At 44.7% G+C, this 19,886-nt stretch overlaps 1 protein-coding gene across 1 annotated transcript; it reads left to right on the forward strand.

Annotated features, from left to right (window-relative positions):
- The first annotated feature begins 528 nt into the window (after positions 1-528).
- PDC (phosducin) lies at positions 529-18,749 on the forward strand. Its single transcript, XM_032696639.1, has 4 exons — positions 529-601; positions 15,531-15,614; positions 16,935-17,095; positions 18,184-18,749. The coding sequence occupies exons 2-4, from the start codon at positions 15,554-15,556 to the stop codon at positions 18,709-18,711; spliced, it is 750 nt and encodes a 249-aa protein (XP_032552530.1). The 5' UTR covers positions 529-601; positions 15,531-15,553; the 3' UTR covers positions 18,712-18,749.
- Positions 18,750-19,886: the final 1,137 nt, after the last annotated feature.

Raw genomic sequence — 19,886 nt, forward strand, 5'->3', positions numbered from 1 at the left:
GACATTTATAGACTAAACTTCTCCCTCCCCATTTTTTCATTTGCACTGTCTGTACTTCATTTTTTAGCCATGAGTAACTAGGTATGGTTGGGTGATTTATGTAAATATTAGCATCATTTCCATTAATAGTTTTATCCTTTTTATAAACTGGAGTCCCATCGTAGTTCAGAAATATTGAAAAGGCCATCAGGGTTGCAATGGCAGCTTCCCTTCATCCAGTAAGAGGTTCTCACACCGTGCTTATAATCCATCTGTATTTCTTCAGCATGTTTAGTACACCTGGCTCTGCCATACCAAGGTGCCATTTGTAGCTCTGCTTCAGGCTGAGTTGTTTTCCCCCCTTCCCAATTAGATGTATGCACTAAATCCTTTAAACCTCTAGCCAGTCTGCAACTCCATTGGCTCAAACTAATGAGCAGAATTTTCTAATTCCCTCCTGCTAATCCTATTACCTGTCCAGAGCTATTTCTGCAAGGGTCATCATTACAGGGAGATGTAAATCTGAGAGCAGGTCCCTCTGTGGTCAGTTGTAATCCAGCTCCTCTCCTGGAAACCACCAAGGACATCGGGGAAAGCAGGACTGAGGAACTGAGCCTCTCAGGTACAGTGATTTGTGTGTCATTGCCTTTCAAGTTTTATTGCAGCAGGGGAACAAAACACGGTGTTTTGAAGAGGTATTAGTGGTGTATCAAAAGTTCTAATAAAGAAATGGAACTGATAGGGTCTCCCAGAAGAGCCTCACCTTTGGCATCGGGCTGGAACGTGGCTGTTGAGATAAAAACTAGTGCCAGAGTTCCAGCTGTGGGTTTGGCAGGAGGTTTTGATTAAGCTGAGAATAACAAGCTGCAAGAGCTCTCATTATTCGTGCTTTAAACAAATGCAGGTTTTGCTCTAGCGTGGACAGTGAGTGGTGCTTCACTCCAGCTGGAGTCACCGGGGGGAAAAGGAAACAAATTAGAAATGAGCCCCTGAGCTGCTGATAGTGCGTGCCCAGACTGTTGGAAGCGACACCTATATCTAATTTAACAGAGCTTTTATATTCCTTGCATGGAATCCTCTCCCCCTCTATTTGATTTTGTCACTGATTTAATCCAAAATGATCTTTTTTAACCTACCTTTGAATACCAACCTGGATAAGAATCTGCAAGAGACTAAAAACACTCCATTTCTACCGGTGCTGGGATGGAACTGGGTGCTCTGGGGAAGGGTGAGTGAAGGGCTCAAACCTCTGGGATAATCTCCAGAACATTTTCATGTCTGGGTCCCTTTTGGAGCCTCCAAGAAACTCTAAGTGTTAACTTTAGAATGAATCCTTCTTACCCAGGTATCTAATTTCAGCGGGGTTTTGCAAGTAATTGTTTTCTTGCAAAAGAATATTTTGGTGAGTATAAATACTGGTGTGAAAGAATAATAAACCAAATGGACAATGCACAAGACATTTCCCTGTGTAGCTGGTGTGGCAGCACTAGTCTTGGGCAAGTTACAAGTATGTAACTAAAGGTATAAATGATGTGCTACATAAAAAGATGATGAAAACCCCCGTTTTTTGCCCCTGAGGGATTGCTTTGTACAGCTGAGATCCCCAGAAGATGAACATGGTGTGAATTGTACGGGTCTGAGCAGTCAAGAAACCTCAGGGCAAAATTACACCTTGGATTTTTGCTTCCAACCCCTTACACAAAATATCTGATCTGATCAATCAATGGCTTTACAGGCTTTCTGCAAGCTGTTGACATTTTTTGGACAGGAGGGAATGGTTTCAACATAAGTCACCCTTGTGCAGCTGATCTGCACCAGATTGCCAGAACTATACGTGAACACTTCATCCTGGTTCAGAATGGGATTTTAAGCTGATCTCTGTTATAAATATTAATGTCTAATCCCAGCAATTATAATTACAGCACAGCTGAAAACCTGGGGAAATGCATTAGGGAATGGCAGATAATCATCAAAATGATACAACTTGAGAGCAAATTACATAGCTAAAGATGATTGCTATCCACCAGTGTGTGCAACTAGTGGTTTCCACAGATAAAGGGAATTCACCTCTAGCAACAAAAGATCTCAGAGCCATCACAGGGTTCCCTTATTCCTCTTTTTCAAAGTGCAAAAACCCTTCAGGTGTTTTACACCTTCAAAGTACTCATTATCCTGTTCATACCCTCAGCTCAACTGCAAAGGTTTTCTCTGGGCAAATCACAGCATTAAAGGGCATTTCCTACCCCTTTCCAGCCCTCCAAAGTAAAAAGAGCAAAGAGAGCACCAATTCCTGAAAAAAAGGGCCTGACCAATGCAAAGAGTGCAGGGATAATTCTCAATAAATATTGCACTAGACTGGATCACAGGGATCAGTCAGCTCAGTGGGGTTATAAGGAGTTTCAGGAAGCTGGAATTCTCACCATGTGCAGAAGCCGAGACACTTCAGAGGAGTCTTAAATGTAGAAGTGCAAGAACTAAGAAAAAATCTACACCACCCTTAGATTTTCCTTCCTTCATCCTTAGATCACACACACACACTTTTTTCAGACCTATTGTCTTCTTAGGCCACTTTCACACAGCCAGTGGTATAATTGCAGAATAATAACTCCATATTGCACAGCCCCCTGTGGACAGAAACCCCTCCAGCCTGTGCAGCACTCTGAGTCAGCCACTGGTGAGCAAGGAGAGGAGACAAAATCAGCTTGTTCTCCAAGATTTGGTTTGTTTAAGGTGGCAAAAGGACACAGGGGAACTCAGCTGCAGAGTTGGGTACCCAGCTTTCAGTACTATCCCATAATAGGCCTTTCTAATGGGGAAGTGCAGTTAGACTGAATCACACCCTTCATTCTGAGCTCCTTGAATGAGCACAAAGCTTTGGCCTGAGTTCAGATACACAGAAATCTTTCTCACAGGTTTAAACATAAGCTGAAACATGCTATAAACCAATATATTGTTATATTGTGCAGAGTGCACCCCAAAATTTCTGCCTTTAATGCTCGATGCCTATGGAGGGCCAGGAGAGCTGTGGAGCCATTTTCACAGTCAGCATCCAAGTCCAGAGCAATTCCTACTGTTCTGCTTACTGGAAGGGAGATATCAAAGAACTATGAGCAGAACACAAAATGAAAGTGAGAAATGGGGTCTACCCAATACCCAGTATGAGCAGAGTTGGCCAAAATTAGGGAAATAGCATTTCTGGGTAAAAGAACAAAAATTAAAAAAAAATTTAAAAAAAATCCTTTCCACATATCTCAAGAGAAGGACTTGGTAAATTCATGTCACCTCTTGTAATAGTTCTATTTTTTTCTAAGCTAAAAGGAAACAATTCAATTTTTCGTTGGCATTTTTTTGTTATGGACAGACATGGAAGATGAGGGCAATGGCAAGTAGAGGGAATATGATGACCTGAAAAATAGCTCCATATGTTTGCCTGTCAAAACAAGAAACTCTTTTTGATGACCCAGAACCTTTTCCACTCTAAGAGCCATAGACAAAAGAACAGAAAGAAGGAAAATGCAAGAAATGGCAGTGAGAAAATAGTTTTCTCCCTGCAGTCTTTCAGAGGAAGGGATGGCAGGAGTGGTGATTCCTGCAGAGAGAGCTGAACTTCCAAAAAGCAATACCTTTCTTTTAAAAACATTAAAGTAATAAATTCAAATGGCACCTGGAAATGAGATTTGTTTCTATTTGCATAACCCTGCCATTTCAGTAGAGTAAGTAATTCACAATATGGCATCTTAATTAAAATATTCTCAAATTATTCCATGTGTGCAATACCTTACTTTGCAAGGAATTAAAGGCTTTTCCTCAATTGGAGGTGAAAGGATGTTATAATAAAGGCTTGACATTTTGACACAAAGCATCAAATAAAACAACTGGGGTGCTGAGTCCTGTCCTTCCTAATTGCTGGAATCCCGTTAAAAATCCAGGGGGACCCAAAGATCCCCACCCATTCCCGTTTCTCCTTGGAGCAGGGATGCTGTAACATAAAGCAGTAACAGTACAGCTGCTCCTTCCCTCAGAGATTCCTTAGGGAAGGCTTTGGACAATTAGAAATGAAGGAAGTGGAGGCTGTGTTAAGGAAGTTCTGGGACAACTGGCCCTCACCTCTTTGCAAGCACATGGCAGTGAAGGGCCTTCCCTGGCAATTTGGAGTTCAATCCAGGCCCAGTTCACCAGTTCAGGAGTGGGTCCTGTGCACACTCAATGTCACACACAGGTGGTGTATTTTGTGACACACCTCCTTTGGTCACAGGCAAAGAGGCACAGCTGAAAATACAGCCCAGCTGAAAATAGCCCGGCTAAGCCTTAAGCCAAACAGGATGAAGCAAATCCCCAGAAAGAGTTAGGAGAAATCAGGCTCTGTGGGATGAGGAAACAAGCCAGACATGGACTGTCCAGGGTCTAAATTTAGCGCCTTCAGCCCCTGGGGACTTCCTCGGTCCCCAGCCACCTCCAGGCACCTACTAGGAGACCACCTCTCCCAGGGAAAGCAAATTTTGGTCCCCTTTAGGCACTCCTGCATCCTCTCAAGATCAGCTGAGTTCTGTAGCTCATCCAGAAAAGAGCTTCAGGCCACTGAAACAAGTTGTCTTGGAACCCATAACCTATGGTAAAGGACACATGAGGATGTGTTTATTCAGATTTTGCTTAGACGACTTAGTGGAAGGTGTCCCTGCCCACGGAAGGGGGCTGGAACAAGGTGGTTTTAATGTGCCTCCCAGCCCAAACCATTCTAAGACTTAATTAATTTCAGAAAGTGGCTATCTATTTAAAACACAGTAACAAGCATTTTAGGACTTTAAAATTTTATTATACTCTTCTGTTTAGTGTGAATATTGATGCATCACCCAAGATTCTCCTATAATATTTAAAATAAAAGGATTAATACAGCCCTGTTGTCAGACAGCCCAATCTAGTGCATATTAACTGTTAAACAGTTAAATGGATTATGATCTGCTTTTTTTAAAGAGAGCTTGTTGGAACACATCAATCAATGAGGCTCCTACAAACTGATTCAGAGCTGAACTGTTCCACTGGCACAGTTAATGCTGTAACACTCATTTATCAAGTAAATCTGACATCATGGTACCCTGAAACAGCGTGTTTTTTCTCTGATCTGTGATAGTCTCTGGTTTTGTATCTGAGCCTGACTGTCCCAAGGGCAGAGGGAGTGCTCTCCCGTGCATTCACATCTTATTCTTTAGCACCAGAGAATCCACAAGCAGAGCCCCCTGAAGTGCTGACAGCACAGCACGCAGCTTTTAGATGCCAAAATAACTAGAAAGGAAAGTCCTAGAAAAATCAGGTCTCATTACTCCCAGAATTCCCCTCCTTTCCCAAGCCCAGCACACAGTGAAGGGCTGCACCTCCATCCTTGGCCCAGTCTGCTGCAGCCAGGCTCAGGTTTAACCACGTCACACCCGGCTCCATAAACAAAGGTGGAGGGAGGAGAAGAACCACCCTCAGAACACCTTCAGTGTCTCATGATCTGCCTTCTCCTGCTCCCACGGCCACTTCCTGCAAGCAGAAGAGATCAGGACTTGGCTTATCTCCCCACGTCAGGGGCAGGAGCTGCTCTGGGAGAGGGCAGAAGGTCCCTAAATCCTGCTGCACACAAATATCATGTTCAGGCACTTTCCACTCATTGCCCATTTTATTCACTCGCACTGTGGAGTCTATTTTGCATTGCCAGGAACCAAAGGAATGCAGGTGCCTCTGCCCACGCCCAGAACAGCAGTATCTGTGATACTGTTATTCCCTGGGTGTCACTGGAGTTTTCCCAGCAGGCGGGTGACGGGAACTGCAGCAGGCCCTGCTCCAAATCCCAGCCCCGGGAGGTGAACTGGCACTGCAGCGCTGTGCTGGGCTGGGGTGCACACATGAATCAGAGGGGTTCACAGCAAGAGCCTTTCTGCTCAGATCACTTTGTTCCCTTCATTTTCACTTTCCCTTCTTTTCCCCTGCTCTCCCTTGAACAAGGAGCTTCCTGTCCTTCCTCCTGCCTGTTACAACAAGCCCTTTGCTGCTGATGCTCTTGGGCTCAATGAATGTCAGAAGCCTCCAAGAACTGATCACTGTCAGATGGCCTCTTAGGAGGGGATACAACTGCAGCCTGAGCATGGGCAAGGCTAAAATATTTGGAATTAATTTTAGGATAGAGCCATAGCAGTGCCTGTGAGGAGGTCTTAGAAACAACAAAGTGGATGCAGAAAAACTGGCCCAGCATTTGCACTCCAGTTTCTACATGAATGAAAGCATTCACGGGAAAGGATTTGCTCTGCTGTTTATGTGAGCTGTGCTCTGGAGCAGGACAGGGAACACATGTGTTTTAAGCCATCAGCCTTTGCTCCAAACCATTACATTTATTTATGAGTTCAGATAAACTTGTGTACATGCTTTAGCTGCTGCATAATTGCAACCCCAGCTGTTTTGTCTGCAAAGGAAGCAAAAACATTTATTCTCATTTTATGCAGTTTTACAAGGCATGTGTAAAGATATTTACAAATCAGCAGGTGAAGGTTCACCATTTATAATTAAAAGCCAGTTGCAGGATAAAAAAAAAAAATACAAACAGGAAGCCTCTGAAATGACATAAATGGTATAAAATACCTCTGCAGGAAAAGGATAAACTTCTTTATTGTTGGGAGGTGACTGAGCACTAGGACAGGCTGCCCAGAGAGGCTGTGGAGTCTCCTCCTCTGGACAGACTCAAAACCCACCTGGACATGATCCATCTTTTCCAGAGGTCCCTCCAAGCCCATCCAGTGTGTGATTTTGGGATACGAGGAAGCCACAGACCTGATGTAAACACTTTGGTGGCCACACAACCCTGTGTGCTTTGGCTTTCAGCTCCATTACTGAAGGTAACACGAGGAATACATCCCTGCTATCACTTTTATTTCATGCTGCTGTAGTTGCCACAGGGATGTCAGGATCATTCAGTGGAGATGACATTATTTCTGACAAGGAGCCAGGAACTCTGCAGGACTTCTCACTGGGAAGCTGCAGCTGGTTGGAACAGGACCAGGACATACATCATTTAATCAGTGACATTATAACTGCATTTTGTGGTAAATGGCCAAGTGAAAAAAAAAATGTAAAACCCCATCCAGCTGGTGACAGCTTTACAGTTCAAGAGGAAACTTTTCCTTCTCTTTTGGCTGTACTGAGCCCAACTCCAGACTGCCAGCACCCTCCTGACAGTGTAGAAACTGCCTTTGGACAAATACAGATGCACCTCTTTTACACCTGGATCCTCCTATTCAAGATAAATATGGAAATTAATCTGCCAGCTCTTCTGAGACATGGAGATGCCCTTGGTAGAGCCTCAGGACACTTTACCAGGGAGATAAAAAAGGGATGGAGGAAGAGGAAGCAGCTGGCAGTCACAAGCCAGCCCTACAGGAGCAGTTCCAGCAGGCTGGGAGACACCAGACATTCCTGAGAGCACAGGTTGAATCATAGAAGTGAGGCTGAAAAAGCCCTCTAAGATTGAGTCCAACCATTCCCCAGCACTGCCAAGGCCACCACTAACCCATGTCCCCAAGTGCCACATCCACACATCTGTTAAATCCCTCCGGGGATGGGGACTCCACCACTGTCCTTGGCAGCTGTGCCAGGGCCTGACCACCCAAAGAGACCCCTCCTCCATGGATACCCCTTTCCTTACCACAGCAAGGGCTCACTTCACCTGCTGTGCCTTCCTTTACACCTGAACCATCGCCACAAGACACATGTAAATCTAATTAAACTGCCAAGAAGGTCATAAATACTCCTGGGCAGGAGTACTTCCCAGTGCCCACATCATTAGATGCTGCATTCCTTTCCTTTCCCACAGGGATGTCCAGCCAGGGTGAGGAGGCCCAGCTGCAGCAAAAGGTACCAATTCAATGGGAGAGTGTCACAATTAGAAGATAATCTACCTTTTCAAACCATGGGAAAGTAGCAAACAAAATCTTTACACACCTCAGAGGATGCATGTTAGTGCTCAGAGAAAGCCAGGAATGAAGGATACACGAATATAAAAGCTGTCATGAACAATTTTATCTTTTTTTAAATTGCTTAGCTCTCAAATTTGAGATAAAGACTGTTTAGACCCTGCATTTATAGGGAACATGTTGGCTAGGTCAAGCCTGCCTTCTGCAAATAATGATAGCAAAGTGTAAATATGAAAAAAAGCAAAAGCACAAGTTCCTACTGATGTACTTCACAGTTCTAAATACGCATTTAAAAAAAAACTTCAACCAGGCTAAAGAAAAAAAAAACCACAAACAAAACATAAAAAAACCACCAACACCCCCCCCCCAAAACCCTCACCAGAATTAAATATTATAATTTCTGAGCCAGAACTATTTTCTCAGCTGTTTTCTGTGGGCAATTTTTTGCATATGCAGAGCCTTAGGAGGCTTTCTTGGTCAAACCCTCCCCCAGAACAGTGGATGTTCTTCCAGCTTTGATTCCTCCCAGCTCTGCCCTACAGGCATCTTTTATCTTTTGATGGCAAGGAAGGGTAAGAATCTGTTTAAAGTCCATACAAGATAATACCACTTCTAGATCTTTAATTAACCTCACAAAAAACTCAAGATTCTTCTCTTTTCCCTCAAACACTGGCCATCAACCTCTCCAAACGCCTGTCTCCAGTCACTGCTAAAGTTACGGCTCTGACAGGAGTGATTCTTGACAAATCATAGGGATTATACACATTGCAAACATCTGTTTGGGATGTTTGGGAGCTTGGGGAAAAATAAAAAGTCAAATCTGTCCCCTGGGCTCCTGCCATTCATCAGGACTTTGCTAAGTACAGCAATAAACTCCAGCTCTGGAGGATGTGTCGACTTTAGCAGTGATCCCTTGGAGTTCAGAAAGAAATAGGAACTTAAACATCAACTGAGAGCTCTGTCCAGACTTTTAGAGGAATGTGGGGAAATGTTCAATCCATCTGACAAATCAGGCCAGGCACTGAGGTTAAACATGGATTGAGGTTCCTGCCTTCAAATAGTCTGCGTTTGAAAACGTTGGCTGCTCTGCTCTCGCTTCAAATAGACATGTTCTCAGTATCCAGCCATGCTCCTCTTCCACCCCACTTGATACAGCCATGCTTTTTTAAAAAGAAGATTAATGAATAATAGATTTCCTGACAGAATAATAATTATAAAAAGCATTAATTCATCACAATAGTAACAACTGTGGAACCGCTCCCACAAATCTGCCACATGCCCAAAAATTTGAGCTCTGAGCTGAAAAAGATGTTCACCACTTAATATACAAAGCTAAGCTTTTTCAAATAAAAAAAATTTGGGTAATGTTAATTGAAATTTGACATTATTAATGTCAACTAATATTTTTTTCCTGAAATAATAAAACAAATCCTGATTTAAAATATCTGCATTTTGCCTTTCCAGACAAAAAACAGTAGTCCTTTGGTAGAAGCGAATCATAGGATCAGAGTATGGTTTGAGTTGGAAGGGACCTTAAAGATCATCCCATTCCACCCCCTGCTATGGGCAGGGACACCTTCCACTAGCCCAGGGTGCTCCAAGCCCCGTCCAACCTGGCCTTGGACACTTCCAGGGATCCAGGGGCAGCCACAGCTTCTCTGGGCAACCTGTGCCAGGGCCTCCTCACCCTCACAGGGAAGAATTTCTCCCTAATCTCTAATCTAAATTAACCCTCAGTTGAAAGCCATTCCTTGTAGTCCTATCACTGATTGATGTGAAGGACATTGAGCTAATTTCCTGTTTTGGAGTGATATCCAAAAATAAGTGTGCAATCCAGAAAAGATGAATAATTCCTGGTGCATAATTATAGGCCAGACTTTGAAAGACTAAAATAAAGAGGAAGAGAAAGGGATATTTTTTTAATCCTATGACTTTAAACCCAACATAACGCTGAAGCCAGGGATAGTCACATAAAGAATTTCCTAACTGGCCAAGCCTTAAGGATAAATGAAACATTGGACTCATCTATTTAAAATGTTTCCACCTCACAAATAAAGAACAGCATAACTCTGCTAAAGCGGATAGAGGGAATAATCCAATCCCATAACCCTCTCATCAGTCCCAGTGACGTGCACACACAGAGGAGCTGCAGCTTTCTACGTCAGCCCAGCTTGCTTTGTGTTTTATTCCACTCATGATCTCTTTCTTTTGCAAATAAAGTCCCATCCTGGTGTTTTGAAACTACGTTTTTCCCCCAAACACAGTGACCTCATCACTACACCACACATTGTGTTTTTCCTTTAGGTAAGCCCTGGAAGTTTCCATTTTTCCATACAATGAGCCTGTCTTTGCACGCTGGGGTGACACAACACCGGTGTGAGTGCTCAGAGCGGGCGATTGCAGCTCTGAAATCTGTATTTAGCCACCTCCAGGTAAGGGATCTGATTGTCCCTGATGCTGAGGGACCTGCAGGTTCTTTTCTGTCCCCTGGAGAGGTGCCCAGCAGCCAGAGCACATCACTAAAGGTGCTTATGTGGCTTTGGCAACAGGGCTGAAACTCCAGCCTCTGACCTTGGCATGGCTCGTGCTTACGCAATGGCGCTAATGCCTCTTACAGACCCCAGAGCATCCATGACCAAGGGCTCTGGGAAATTTGTCCCTGCTGCGAGTGCAGGAGGACACTGACCCTGCCCAGGGTCCCTGCAGAGCCTCACACACGGGGACTCACTGCCTGGTGGGGGAAATGATGCTCTCTCCAGTTCTGTGCTGTTTTACCCAACTCCCCCAAATCTCAGCGTGGTGAATGTTTGAATCCACGGCCGCTCCTTCTCCTGGCCACAAGGTACCTCTGGTGGCTGTTACCATTTGAGAGGGGACAAGAATAACCAAGGAAGTCATTCTGAAACTGGAAATCAGGGAGAATGGGCAGAGAAGTGAGTTCAAATCAGTGTTTGGGAAGAGGGAAATGCTGCTAAAGTGCAGACACTCTTCCCAAGAGGGAACACTCCAAGCACATGTAACCCAGCTGACTGATCACCCACCCAGAGCCCAAACCGAAACGTGCAACCACATCCCACTGACAAACATCCCTTACTTTTCATCCTTCCTCTTCCATGGGTCCCCAAAATTTCCTACTTTCCAGTTTGCCCCTGTCCCACCAATGGCTGGGGTTTCACTGCTGATCCACAGCCCAAAACCACGCAGAGCGCAGCATTTTTGGGGGGATTTGCACGTTTGGAAAGCAGCAAATTTGTGCCTAGAACTGTTTATATTTTAAGGAAAATCTTTCTCATGTTTACTTATTGGACTACTAGCAAAACCTCTTATTTTGGAACCAAGTTTTATTGGCTTTGTCCTTTGCAGAAGCAGCTTGCCTTTTGCAGTTTGTTTAGAGATTTTTTTAAATTTCCTTCTGCAACTATAATTTACAATTAGAACACACTATTTTTGTATTTACAGCTCCAACCTGTTACAAGGATTAAATAAGGCTTCCTTACAAGTACACAGCTACAGTGATTTCTTCCTGAGCTATCTCAGAAATTCAACATGTAAAACAGTAAAAAAAAAAATCAATAAAATTGTATTTTGGGTAAACAGAAAACTCTCTGTGAAAGGCAAAGGCACAAAATTATGCCCCATCCCTGGAAGTGTCCAAGGCCAAGTTGGGCAGGGCTTGGAGCAACCTGGGCTCGTGGAAGGTGCCCATGCCCAAGGCAGGGGGTGGAACTCGATGGCTTTAAGGTCCCTTCCAACCCAAACCATTCTGGGATTCTGCACTTTGCTACTAAGCAGAAAGGCTTCTTTCATACTGGATAAAAAGGAAACAATCTATTAAATGGTTATATCTACCCTGTAGTAAGGCTGGTCCATCCAGTTTAATGACACCAGAAGGATGAGCAGCAGTAACAGGAACTGCTGCTCCTGAGCTACAACAGATCCAAAGCTCATAGAAATTAAATGGCAGTGTCAGGCACATACTTTGGGTTTGGGCTTTTTTCTTGCTGAAAAAGTGACTTATTGGCACACAAAGACATCTCAAGTCTCCTCCACATAGAAATTGTAATTTTGCTTCCTTCCCTCAGAAAATCTGACATAAAGACAGAAAAGGAAGAAAGTCATAGCAGTTATAGTCTCTTAAAATATGTATGTGAAGTCACCATACACATGACAAAATATGGCCTAATATATTAATAAGCCACAGACCTGATAAGGAAAATTTGTTCTCCCCATTTTCAGTTGTCAAAAACCAATGACAAAAGCTAATGAAAATACAACAGACCTTCTAAATCACCAATTTCCCCCCTCCCCTGAGTTTGCTGTTCATCTGGAATGTTGGGTGCTGTTAACGTGGTGTGAAGGGGAAGCCTGGGATCAACAGCAATGCAGCTGGTCACAGTACACCCAGGAAAGCTTGTGTTTTGTTCTTCTTAGTTGGTGGAGCCATCACTGTGATCTTGTTGATGACTTCTGTTGGAATCCGATGACATCCATCGTGCCATTTCACCCCTAAGAACTGGATCTCTCTGGCAGGTCCCTTGACCTTACTCTTTTTGATGGCAAAACCGGCTTTGAGGAGAATCTGGATAATTTCCTTTCCTTTTTCAAAAACTCCCTCTGCTGTGTCCCCCCATACGATGATGTCACCGATATACTGGATGTGTTCTGGAGCCTTACCCTTCTCTAGTGTAGCCTGGATCGGTCCATGGCAAATGGTGGGACTGTGTTTCCACCCCTGGGGCAGTCAGTTCCAGGTGTACTGTGATAAGCTGGAAGGTCTGTGGGTGCTTCCTTAGAACTAGGAGACATAATTAACTCCAGAGATGGCATTACTTAGCACGTTACCATCACTGCACATCATCCTGCATTGCTGTTTAGCTCAGCTCAGGCTCCCCTGCTCTCACCATGAGCAAGTTATTTATTGGGATTGAAAGACTGCACATTTACATGAAAAAAACCCAAAATAATCAGCTGTAACAAAGTAAGGAATCTCTAAGAGGAGCTTACAGTGGCATGGGATGGAGGTTCTCCACCACACAAGCCCATCCCTAACGAATCCAACCATCCCCCGCCCCCTGTGCTCCATGACACTCTCAAGCGGACTCATTTCAGGGGGGCTGCATTTACAGGTGACCTTAATGAGCAGAAATTCATTAAGGTCAAAAGACAGCCCTGCCAGCCAACTCGTTAGGACCCACTTGCACCCACGTGAGCACCGTGGCCTCTCCACAGGGTTGCTGCTCTTACAAGAGCTGCCATCCGGTGCAGAGGAGGGTTCCATCCATCCCCCCTGCCAGGCACACCACACTCCAGCTCACCTGTAAAGCCAGGGAGGTGCCAACTTGGGATCTGAGACACCTTGTGCTGGGTCACCCCCAACTGCCCCGGCCCTCTCTGCTGTGCTGACTCAGCACCACACGCTGACATTTCTCATGGGGCACTTGCACAACGAGCTCCAGAGCTGGCAGCACCCACATTTCCCCATTTATTAGGAAGCTCATATTTTCTTTGGAAAAATGCAACGTGCCCAGCATATAAAAGGACACCTCCTCACCACCCATAAAAAATCCCACCCAGCAACACAACAACTCCACCTCAACCCTTCAGGAGAATGTGGGAGAATTCCCAGCCTGGGTGGCTGTGCCCACACACCTCCTTCCCTGTGCTTCCCTGGCAGGGCAGGCATGTGCTCAGGGAGAGCCAGCTCAGCCTGGCACCTCCCAGGGGCCACCCTGCAGTGACATGTTCCTGTGCCTGTGTCCTCAGACACCTACCTGGGAAACACCTGGCTTGGCCAGCCCAATCCTCACCACTGAGATAAGAATGATGAGTATTTAGGAGAGTGCTTTGCCTGCCTGGCTCTGGGCTCAGGCCTGACTCCATCACAGAGCTGGCATATTCAGAGTTCCTCAGTCCATGGTCAACTCCCAGCCTGTGCATGGTCAGGAGTGTAACCTCATGTCACATTGCAGGAGAATGGTGAATCACAGTCTTCTGTGCTGTTATGATTCACTTAATCTTTTCAAATTTATTAGGTACAACGGAGCAAATAAATTTCACGGAGACCTTTCATTTGTTAAGCAATCCGCTCCCATCTCTGGGCAGAGAGATGTTTCACCAAAAGCCTGCTCAAGTGTTCTGAGTTTCATATCCTGTATTTTTAGTGCCTTTCAAGGCTAAAAGCTCTGAAACAGCAAAGCACAGAGCGAGTCCTCCTGTTCCTCCTGGCACAAAGACAATCCGCAGCAGCAGCAGACAAGAGCTTTCTGTGGATCTTTGGGTAAGCCATGGGAATGACTTAAGGCTTTGACCCAGCATATCCACATTATCTGTCCATCCCTGACATGGCAAAGATTCTTAGTCTTGCCTAGTGAGAAGGGATTAGCTTCAGATTTCTATTTCAGAACTGAGGGAGTAGCAATTGATCCGGAAATCTGGATCTATACAGCGACAACAATTTACCTATAGATCAACCTACAGAATTTATACCAATAAAGTCTAATTCATTACCTGCTTTTCTTCCAAACTTACATGCAACGTTTACCACACGTTTAGATTGATTGCCATGGATATATGCATGGGACAACTTATTTGCATGTTTACTAATCAGCTTTGGTCCCAATACACGCAAGAATCGGATTCCTTGTGTTCAGCTCAGCCATTATTCCATGTTATCCCTTGATGCTGGTATGGAAAAATGAAGGTGCCCTTCCTCCTGTGCATACACCACTACATCACTCCAGGCTAACAGCCAGTCAGCTTTTAAATAAGGCATTCATGGCATGAGAACATCTTAGCTTAAAGACAGTATGTACTGTGAAGTCAAACAAAGCTTAACTTAGCGTATGAACAGCTCAAACTACTCTAGACTAAACAGGAGCACTCAAATCACCTGCCTTAAGAATCCTTGGTGCTCTGCAGTGCTCTGACAACACCCAGCTGGGATCATCTCCTCGGTGGGAATACTCAAAAGCAGTGGTTCTGCTGCAAAAACTCCACCTAAAGATAAAAAGGGTGTTGCTGTATCACAGTGCCCTGGGATTGCCACCTGGTTTATAGAATGGGTGGGACAAGAAAGTGATTTTGATTTATAACCCCCATCATTTCTGCTGTTTTGCAACAAACATGGCCCAACCAGCTCCAGGATGTTCAGAGGTCTCTTGCCCAACAGGTTCAAATTCTTGACTCCATTTCCTGTGTGCGAAACGAGCAGTTCGGGCAATAATTAAAAGTAAATAACTTGCAGCACTTGGAAAATTAATAGGTTCCTGATTCTAAGGGGGATTTAGAAAAAAAAAAAGAAAATACTCAGTGTACATTCCCATTGCAGGAAGTTTTACAGCCACTATTTCCCACCGTGTCCCAGATGACTGGGAAAGAACAGTATAATGAAGGAACCCTCACCCGGGTACTTTCCATGAGCATCTGGCCAGACACCTTTTGAAGGAGACTGACACATATCCCAGTTGCTTTCTACGGGACAATGAGCAGCTCTATAATTATCATGTGTCTTTTGATCTCCACTGATACTCACTGCAGGAAATTGCACACTCTGTTGGACCTGATGATCCCTTTTCCATCCTGTTATTAACTGTCCTCCTTTGCAACTCGCAGCATCTCCTACTCCAGCCACTGTCATGGAAGAAAATGCCAACACCAGCTTGGAAGAAGACTTCGAAGGACAGGCGACACACACAGGCAAGGAAACTAACTGCTTTTTTTTTTTTTCCCCTAAAAATAAGCTAAACTGTCCCTGTTCACTGGGGAAGCACAGAATTCCAGTAGATCCAATGGATTCACCAATCCCCTCGAGCAGGAACACAGGTTCCAAAGGCAATGAGAATGCATTTTGGGGTAAGGGCAGGTAACACCAGTCTGAACTTTTTGCCAATCCTCCTCATACCTGAAGCAAACAGCCAACACAGGAGACACTTGACAAAGCCACCAAGAGCAGTGGAGCTCCTGTGGGTTGGTCCTGAAGGATGACCTTCCTTCTCCTGGAGAGGAGAGAAAACCAAGCAGCAACAAAGCCCACACAAGAATTTAGCGATAATATTTCACTATAAAGGCAAAATTATGTTTTCCTTCTTATAGAAGGAACACTCAGAACTAAAAATGAACCTTGTAAGTCCTCTTGGCAAACACAGCGCAGCATTTAGAAGCTTTAAGAGAAGTCTTGCTCAAAATCATCAGTTTTTTTAAAGTAGCACTCAATCCTCAGGATTTTTAGGAGTCCTGACACTGTGTTCAGCTCCACACCCAGGGATCATGTTCTGTGAACATGGACCCCGGCAGGTAACGAGATGTTCCCGCCCTGTGCTCCAAGGGCTTCCTTTTCTTGGAGCTCTTGTGATAACTCTTTCTGGGATCCTTCACCTCTGAAAACACCAAAATATTCCTTGGTTATGCCTTATAAACTAAGCTGCAGATTTAAATGCTTCACTTTGAAAAACAGCACTATGATTCAAAATTAATTTTCCCCTCTCCTCTTTCAAAATTTAACCATTTCAGTCAACCAGCTCTGCATTACAATCAGAATTATTGTAGCATTTGCCTTATGGGTTACTCTTCCAGTGGAACAAGTACGGGTTTAAAAAGAAATGTCAAGTGCCCTGTATTCTTAATTTTACTGTGAGTTCTTATACAATTTATTTATATAAATGCACTATCTATAGAGACATGCAAATATACTTGTACGAAACACAAGCTTTGGCCAACCTGGCAATTTTACCAGGTTTCAACATTCTCATCCTTGTTAACTACTGAAATAGCTCACCAAAATCCTTTCATGGGCTCCTGATAGGAACGAGAACCCCAAAGTGATCCAGGTTAGAAAAAACTCTTACTTTTTGGGACACATTAGTCCCAAAGTTTGGGTTCTCAGCACTCCTGGAGAGAGTTCTGGGAGGAAGAGGGACGGACAGATAAACTGAGGCACAGAAGGACAAAGCAGCAAAGAGCAGAAACTTCTCAAGAAGCTCCTTGTTGCAGTTTCTCATCCAGCTTCATCTCTCTTAGGGCCCAAGGGTGTGATCAATGACTGGAGGAAGTTTAAATTAGAAAGCGAAGATGGAGAGTCCTTATCCTTGAGCAAGAAAGAAATGCTTAGACAAATGTCTTCACCACACAGATCCTTCAGTAGAGATGATAAAGACACCAGAGAGAGATTCTGCCGTAAGGTAAGAGAAGTAGAGCAAAATAAATGAATTTTGATTCTAGATAAAACATACCAGTTATAAGTTAGAAAATCCTGAATTTGCCAGACTCAATTTCTGCATAACTTAGCAGAGCTCTCCCAGCACAGAGACAACAAACCAGGTGCAAACCAACGGAGCTGGGAAGGGGCTGGAGCAGCAGGAGCAGCTGAGGGAGCTGGGGGGGCTGGAGCAAAGGAGGCTCAGGGGGGACCTTCTGGCTCTGCAACCCCCTGACAGGAGGGGGGAGCCGGGGGGGGGTCGGGCTCTGCTGCCAGGGAACGAGGGACAGGAGGAGAGGGAACGGCCTCCAGCTGTGCCAGGGGAGGCTCAGGTTGGATATAAGGGAAAAAATTTTCCCCAAAAGGGTTGTCAGGCATTAGAACAGACCACCCAGGGAACTGGTGGAGTCATCATTCCTGGAAGCGTTCAAAAAAATGGGGATGTGGTGCCTGGAGACATGGGTTAGTGGTGGATTTGGCAGAGCTGGGTTAATGGTTGGACTCAATGATCTTACAGGGCTTTTCCAACCTTAAAGGTTCTCTGATTCTGTCTACCCAGTTCTCTCTCAAGCAAAAGACTCCAGTAAAACAAACTACATTGCACAACCTATCACAGCACAATTTGACCTTTCTTCCTCTCTTCCCTGCCACAATGATCCGTGGTTAAGGCAAACGTTTAACCTGTTTAAAAACCTATTGGTCAGGGACAGAGCTCTGAGCCTGAATGTCACTCATTACCACCTGCCAGGTCTGAACGGGGGGGACCCAAACCCCCAAAAACACAGGAATTAAACTTTGAGCCCACTGCAGTCAGTGACAAAATTCCTATCAACTCTGGAAGATCCAGAGGTTTTTGTCAACGTGGCAACTGCCTCCAACACTGTCATGTCAACATGGAAGTGTTGAGGCAGGACCTTCACCCCTGTCTTGAGGAGACCTTCCAGAGTCACTGCAGGCAGTGATGGCTCTTCTGGGTCAGCTTGGATGTTCTTTAGACAGCAGCTGGGGCTCTTCCCACCTCAGCACTGAGGGCTTAGCCCTCACTAACCCGACATTCTCTGGCCCCCCCAGATGAGCATGCAGGAGTATGAGCTGATCCACGACGCGCAGGAGGACGAGAGCTGCCTACAGCAGTACCGCAAGCGCTGCATGCAGGACATGCACCAGCGGCTCAGCTTCGGGCCCAAGTTCGGTTACCTGTGCGAGCTGCAGAACGGGGAACAGTTCCTGGAGGCCGTGGAGAAGGAACACAAAACCACCACGGTGATAGTGCACATCTATGAAGATGGTGTGAAGGGCTGCGACGCCCTCAACAGCAGCCTGACCTGCCTGGCCGCAGAGTACCCCACCGTGAAGTTCTGCAAGATCAAGGCCTCCAGCACCGGGGCTGGAGATCGCTTCTCCAACGAGGTGCTCCCCTCCCTGCTGGTCTACAAGGCTGGGGAGCTGCTGAGCAATTTCATTAGTGTTTCTGAACAGTTCAATGAGGAGTTCTTTGCTGTGGATGTGGAGGCTTTCCTGAATGAGTACGGGCTGCTGCCTGAGGGGACGCTGCCCGCCCTGGGAAATGGCAACACGGATGAGCAGGATGTTGAATAGTCAGAGCACTCTGTCTCCCTTTCCTCCTCAGTAAGCTGTAAATCAATGTCAGTAACACCCATCTCGTTTAGAGAAGGCTGTCTTTGCTAACTTATTTGTAAGATACAAAGATACAAAATTATTTAACTGTTAGGATATGAATTTTACTTCAAACACACACAACTGGCAGTCCTGCACATAATTATCTCTATGCCACAAGTAATAGGAAGAACAGCAGACAATGCTGGTGATCTTTAGGATGTGAAGGTAAAAAGGATTAAAAACTTAGGGCCCATGCCTGTCTCCAAGAAGCACAAGACCTTCATTTCAGACTGATCCATCCCTCTGTGCACACAAAAAGCCATGTCCATGCTCTGGATTATGGCTCTGCAGACACACTTCTACCAACTTTGGTAGGAAAAAGCAGTTTGAAGGACAAACAGCCCAAAGTCCTCGCATTCCTAAATAACTTAGGTAACTAGGACAATATTTTATGCTTCCACATTTAATATTCGATATTCATGAAAAGAAATAAGTTTCTCACCCTTTTTGTTGTCACTTCTGTGACAACACTACAGAAGTGTTGCTCTCACAACAGCAAACACAGACACAGCATCAGCTCCTTTCAGTTCATGGGTGCTCCACAGGTTGAGCAGCAATGCTTAAAATGTCTGCAGTATCTGAAAAAGTATATTGTGCTTATGTAATAACTCTGAATAAAGCTTAACAGCCCTTGAGACCTGCCATTGGAAGTGTGAAATATATTGGTAGTACACAACCTTAGCCTTAAAACATGTGAAATATTAGTAAGCACTCATTAGACATTTCCTAAGCCCAAAGTTTTGAGTTTTGTTAAAGGGAAGCTGCTGAGAACTACAACTTAACAATCTGAGGGAAAACTCACTATAAACCTTCCTCTCTCAGTCTAAAAGCTCCCCCTCCTCTCGTTCTGACAGAACACAACAAAGCATTGGACACACTTCAGTGGCTTTTGCACACTGGCAAAGCTGAAGGCTGAATTTGACTCTGTATCTGTAACTTTTGATCTCAACAGCACAGTTTTGCTGGTAACATTTGAGATTACTAGAAAGCTAAAGATTATTTCTCTTTTGTTTGTTCATTTTCAGAAACTATGAAAATGCCGCTGATTTTCTACTTTTAATATTGTTTTTGCAATGGATGGATGTTTAAACAGA

The sequence above is a fragment of the Chiroxiphia lanceolata genome, chromosome 9 (assembly GCF_009829145.1).
Source record: "Chiroxiphia lanceolata isolate bChiLan1 chromosome 9, bChiLan1.pri, whole genome shotgun sequence".
Lineage (NCBI taxonomy): Eukaryota > Metazoa > Chordata > Aves > Passeriformes > Pipridae > Chiroxiphia > Chiroxiphia lanceolata.

Coding starts and splice junctions, on each gene's coding strand:
- PDC (XM_032696639.1), top strand. CDS start 15,554: ATGGAAGAAAATGCCAACACCAGCTTGGAAGAAGACTTCGAAGGACAG. Junction 15,615..16,934: donor AGGACAGGCGACACACACAG/GCAAGGAAACTA, acceptor CATCTCTCTTAG/GGCCCAAGGGTGTGATCAAT. Junction 17,096..18,183: donor GAGAGAGATTCTGCCGTAAG/GTAAGAGAAGTA, acceptor TGGCCCCCCCAG/ATGAGCATGCAGGAGTATGA.